At 33.9% G+C, this 6,000-nt stretch overlaps 1 protein-coding gene across 1 annotated transcript in view; it reads right to left on the bottom strand.

Annotated features, from left to right (window-relative positions):
* Positions 1-2,584: 2,584 nt before the first annotated feature.
* 5-HT2B (5-hydroxytryptamine receptor 2B) overlaps positions 2,585-6,000 on the bottom strand; it is a 91,214-nt gene continuing 87,798 nt past the window's right edge. The window contains exon 6 of the mRNA XM_012493090.3: positions 2,585-5,773. Within this exon, the coding sequence (XP_012348544.2) occupies positions 5,277-5,773 (497 nt within the window). The 3' untranslated portion in view covers positions 2,585-5,276. The remainder of the gene's footprint in view (positions 5,774-6,000) is intronic.

The following is a 6,000-nucleotide window of genomic DNA, read 5'->3' as shown; positions in this document are numbered from 1 at the left end:
CGTTTGCAAATTTAAGTAGTTAAACTAACAATAAGAATTGGAGAAATTTAGAAAAAGGATTTTTTTCTATTAATTATGAAAATATTTTCGCTGAAAAAATGTAGGTACATATCGTCGTCGCTCAAACGAAATAGTTAGAATATTTTTATTTTTAGTAAAATTTCATTGTATATCACTGATACATACAGTAGAAGCAAAAATAAATGGAGATATTTTTTTGATACAGATGCAAGAAAAGATATCAGGGATTGTCAATTGTGTTTGTTTCGTTTAATTGAATATTTTAACATAATTTTTCTTGAACTTTAATTTATAATTCAATCGAGAGGACACGGAACGTATTGAAAGTTGATTTAAGGAACCTCTTATATATTCTCTCTTATCACTTATTTAAGAAACAGAATAACAATTTGTATATATTATTAATCATTTCGATTAATAGAACTTTCTTAAGAGTTCTTTCGTCGGAATTATTTTTAAAATTCCATTGTTATTTGTATTTTTCGATTTGGAATAATCTTAATCCCATGTGGACTCATTGTAACACTGTATTATAATTATCAGGGCAAAAGTATACATTCACTAATGAAAACAAAAAAATTATTATTATTTTAACACGTTTCTATTTAATAGCAAAGATTTTGAAATGAAAAGTTCAGACCGAGATGTTGATATTATCGTGATTGTTCGTCAAAAATTTATCAAAATTTGTCCACAAAGGATTAATTATTTCGTTACAACTGTTAATCACTGAGCAATTTATTATAATAATAATAGAATTCTAATCGTAGCATTTTCGACAGGAACAATCGCATGTAACTCGAGAACGATAAACTATCAAGTGCACTTAATAGGAATTCAATTATCAACGCTTGTATCGATACATCGTTCTTTTTTTTTTCTTTTTTCTTTTTTTTTTTTTATTGTTAAACATTCTGCAACGATTCTTCATTATCTAGCGAGTAAAATGAAACAGCGGTTCCACCGATTTTACAATAATTTAATTCAAGATTAATATTTCATTACTTGCTCCTGTTTCCATAAGCGCCACTCAGCATCTACTTATTCTACTATATATCTTCGCGTTCGTTCAAACAAATCTCAGTCTCCATAAATTTCGTCGAAGCAATAATATTCTCCTTCTTTATTTCAACTTCAGTAAAATTGAACACGATATTAACGAAGAATGCAAAAGTTTCCAGTCGAATAGACTTTTTTGCACGAAATTTTTTGAACGAAATTTTATTATAAATTAATTATCGGTTTCATAATCTATATACGATTCGTGTTGAAAGTATTCCACTATTTTGAATAGCTCGAGAATGAGTCACGTGATCTCGATGTAATCGTAACCTAATCATTTAAAACAAACATAGTACGTAAAATAGTATATTTAGAAAAGAATAATGAGATTAATTCTTTGAAAGTATTTATTCGATATCAAATATATCTTTTTTTTTTTCAATTTTTTTTCAGAAACAAATATTCTTCACGATCAAAAACTCCTTCATTCATAAAAGTCTTTTAGACTGAATACTTTTGCATATCACTGCGAAAACGAAACAAAGAATCTTTCTTCTACATCATTTTTATCAATCATTTTCCTTAATCCTAATTAATCCTCTTTGACCCAACTCGTATGCTATTTTCACTCACGAAATTTCACGAGGCGACAAGTATAAAGAAGTTATCAACAGAGAATGTTGTTATGTACATATTATCATTGTCAACGTTGCAATTTCCTGTTGAAATTAGTGTTAATCTTTCAAAGGAGCGCGTGGAAAAGTCGTCAAAGATCGCGGAGCAGAGTTAAGCGAACACGAAGATTCGAAATTCGCGCCAAAAATACGATACGAGGCACGGGCAAAACGCGCGTTCGTTTGAAAACGTTCGTTTCGATTGGACGCCTCTCTCCGCGGCGTGAAACTGCGTAAAATTCGCCGGAAACGAAGCAGGCGATAACAATTCATCAGGCGAGGTTAATTATGCGGCGAATTCGTGTTTACAGGCCGCCATTACGGCGAATTCATCACGGACGAGCACATATTCGACGATTGATTTAACAGTTCTTGCTCGTTAAAAGTTCGAGGGCATTCCGTGCGCGAATTATAGCAATTCTCTGTGCCCTGGAATCTTGGGAATATCTTAAGAACGATGTAGCACTTAAGAACACAGCAAACTAACGATTAAGTTAGGTTAGGTTAGATCGACTAATAATGGTAATGGTTCCAACATCGAGCTTAACCTAGAAGTGAAGTTTATTTAAGAGGAAATTATTATGGACAAGAAAGGAGAATTGTTCTTTATTTTTTCGAGGGAAAAAAGGTGGGCGTAATGATTTTTCTTACGTAAACAATGATAGTTAAAAATTTGAAATCAATACGTGATACCTAAAAGTAAAGAAATTTATAAAATAAAAGATAATTCTGCTTAAGAAAAGCTCGTTTATAGCTTCAAATTCTAAAATTTGAAATCAAATAGCGATTTCTTCTATTTCGTATAACCTAAAAATTAGCAAAATTACTATGCTATTTTGAATTAATAATTAATAAGATAGTCGGTATAAATACAATTGATAAGATGATTTCAAATTTTCGATTGGTAATATAATACAAATTACTTAGATTCTTATTATACATTGTGCGTATATTGTACATAAATGTAACAAATCAATCCCTCCATTGCAACGAATCTTATCATTCTAAATGAGCTTACTTATATGAACTTTATTTACGTTGCAATTGTTTACACGATTATCTAATTTTCCTCAATTTATGCGCAATAAATCTTCTATGAGATTTTTTCCCCCAATCAGAATTGGATTTGTGATTGCGTTTTATAAAGAATATTTCCTTTATTTTCAATACTTAAATTTTTTTTAATATCTTCTATATGTTTCCTAATTTCTCTTTATTGCTTCCACGAATAATTGCTCTCTTGCAGTAATATTTTTCTACTAGCCGTAGCGGAAGGGTTAAAGCACGTATTTCAGCACGCAACCATTATTCGCGAGAAATCTTTGCCAAGCTTTTTATTGTAGCTCTTTCAAGCAGCGCATTTACTTTAATCGTTATTTAATCTTTTAATCTTAGAATGGCGAGTTAACCCCTTTAATGCTATTCAAAAGTATCTTTATTTTCTTAATTTAATTTTATTTATTATTTATCGTAATATTGTTGCATTTAATTTCTATCGTTGCTTCGGAATTAAGCAGTTTATATCAATGTTTATCTGATTAAAATAAGGAACTGCGATGTTTCTCTGGTAGTCTACGAAAGAATATCTCTTATTAAGTGACAACATGTAATTGGAAAATGGTGGTTTTATAGCATTTAAAAGAAGTTAACTCTCGTACATTCATAACGACACAATTTCCAAAAAATTATTTTTCAATAAAATTTTGTACTCAGATATAGAACCTGAAAATGTAGAAAACATATCTATTTACTATTAATTTCTACAATTTGTTGAACAATGATCAATTAAAATAATTTTGTGATAGAGAAAAATATAAAAGTAAAATCTATCCAACGATATGTGAAGTAAAGTAACGTGTCATCTTTATTTTCTAATTTTCTATTTTCTTCCTTCTTATCAATTACTTCGAGACAAAATGTTTATCGTATATTTTAATACCGGAATTCCAAAGTGTCAGACTCAGATAACAGATTGAAAGTCACATACATAGGAATTGTGTCTGATGAGGTAACTTCTGAGGTTTTAATAGGCCAATCCTTTCACAGTGTGTTGTTATACGAAACACGGAATAGCAAGTAAATATCTCGTCGAGGATGTAGTCTATTATCATCCAAAATATCTATCAAGTTTTCGTAATATTGGTTTGAAAATATTTACAGGATTAAGAGAACGTATAATACTCTCCATGAAACGATGAAAAGTGAATATCGTTCAGACACTCTTTGATATTTATCATTCCGAAATTTCAAATTTTTGCTTGCTGTGTTGTTAAGTGTTCAATGATTCCTCGTTTTAACAATTCTCATATTATTAAATAATAATCGAAGCGAATTCGTAGTGAAAGTGATTCTAGTCAAACTTTTGACTTTTCAGATAAGAATCTTCCGTTCGAAGGATTTTACAAATGTATAAATTATAAAAAAATAACATTGGATAAATTGATAATTGCTAAAAATATGATTATCATTAATTCTTATCGGATGAATGAAAATTAATTGTTTTCACGTCTGTTTCAAAACGTCTGTTTTTCTTGTTAAAAGTGAATAGAGCTACTATTTTATTTCATCTCAAATCATTGTTTTCTTAATTATGATTCAACAACAATAGAGAAAACAATACGATATTTTTAATTATTTCCTGTTATTTCATTCCTTGAGCTCGAACGAGGATACATCTATCGTTCATTTATCCATCTAGTTCGAAAATGTATAAGCAAAATTATCGAGTTAACATCGATTATACAATTAGAAAAATCACGTGTTCACTACGAATCCTTCAATTATTACTACACCAACTGTTGCAAGACTGGAATTTTCGAATTCCTCTTCGATTTAATCCATAATATCTAAGCGAATTTCATCCGAAAGATTCACTGGCAAAATTCGATGCTCGCTTATTATTAGGAAGCTCTTTCTCCTCGTCTTAACCCTACTTCACCCTAGTTCCCTTTATCGATATTGCAAAAGCTTGTCGAACCACTTTTCGAAGATGAAAACGCCCGCCTGGAAATCTTAATCATCGAAACTCCCTCTCTCGCTTATCCTAAACTTCTTAATCTAAATTGCGTGTCCCGACTTCTCGATCGAAAATCCGCCCTCCAGGAGGAAGAAACGTTTATTGCATCTCTTCGATCACTTGTGAACAACAACTTCCCTTCGATAATTTACAACATATACCGTCGTCTCAAAATTTCTAATAAAATAATCAATAAAACGAAAGATTTTCCACGTCACTTTCCACGAAAAAAAAAAAAATCTCAATTCGAATACAATCCTCAAAACTTTCTCCCTCGTTTCATTATTTTCAAAATTATTCCCCGATACTTTGATCGAACGAAACGATTCTTCGTCGCACAATAATTCAAACAATAACATCACTCTGCACTCATTTCTGGAAAACGATTTATCATATAACACCATCTTCTCTTCTCCAAATCTTATCTACGTTCCAAAGTATCTCCTCTTTCTTCACAACACGTTAAGGAGCAATCGACGATCGAGCGCGGTTCCTCCGCTTCCGGCCGGAAGTCGACGTTAAACCCTGGTGACAGCGATCCCCGGTCTCCCGGGGCCGAATGCCTACCTGGACGGTCTCCACGCTTGATTCCTGTACCTGCAGAGCAACACCTTCTTGAACGCTTGCCTGAACACCTTGTTGAAGATGGTGTAGAAGATGGGGTTCACCATGGAGCTGGCGTAGCCCAGCCAGGTGGCCAGGTCGAAGATCTTGTGGTCGATCTGCCTCTCGCAGTTGGGGCACACGGCCGGGATCAGGTTGAGGACGAAGAAAGGCGCCCACAGGATGACGAACGTGAAGAACACGACCCCCAGCACCTTGGTGGCCTTCTGCTCGAGCCTGATGATCCGCCCGTGACGCGAGCTGTTGCGTGACACCACGCTGCTCGTCCTCGAATGGTGGTGGCTGCGCACCGTCGTTTGGTATCTGTGGGGGCAAGGGGACGACGAGTTGCTGCTCTGCCTCGAGCTGACGCTCGCCGCTCCGTTGTGGGCACGCATGGTCGCCGCGCGGCGGATCGGGGCAGGCCTTGACGCGAGCAGAGAGGTCCTCGTGCTTCCTGCGGAGTAGATTTTTAAAAGAAACTGGGCTAGGTTTCTAAAAGGACGATTTCTTCCTCCTTTTCTCATATCGTATAATAACTTAAGGTTTTTATCGATATCATTCGCTCTTGTGTCTAAAGTTAGATTCTCTAGCGCGTCTATCATATTCATTTGAGATTCGATAATTCATATATGTCAGGTATTTCAACAAAGAAGACTTGTTTTCTTGAGAGATCGATCAATC

The sequence above is a fragment of the Apis florea genome, unplaced genomic scaffold, assembly GCF_048593485.1.
Source record: "Apis florea isolate Af1SG1 unplaced genomic scaffold, ASM4859348v1 contig_3192_pilon, whole genome shotgun sequence".
Classification (NCBI taxonomy): domain Eukaryota; kingdom Metazoa; phylum Arthropoda; class Insecta; order Hymenoptera; family Apidae; genus Apis; species Apis florea.
The sequence above is the reverse complement of the archived record's forward strand: the minus strand, read 5'-3'. Positions and strand labels throughout refer to the sequence as shown.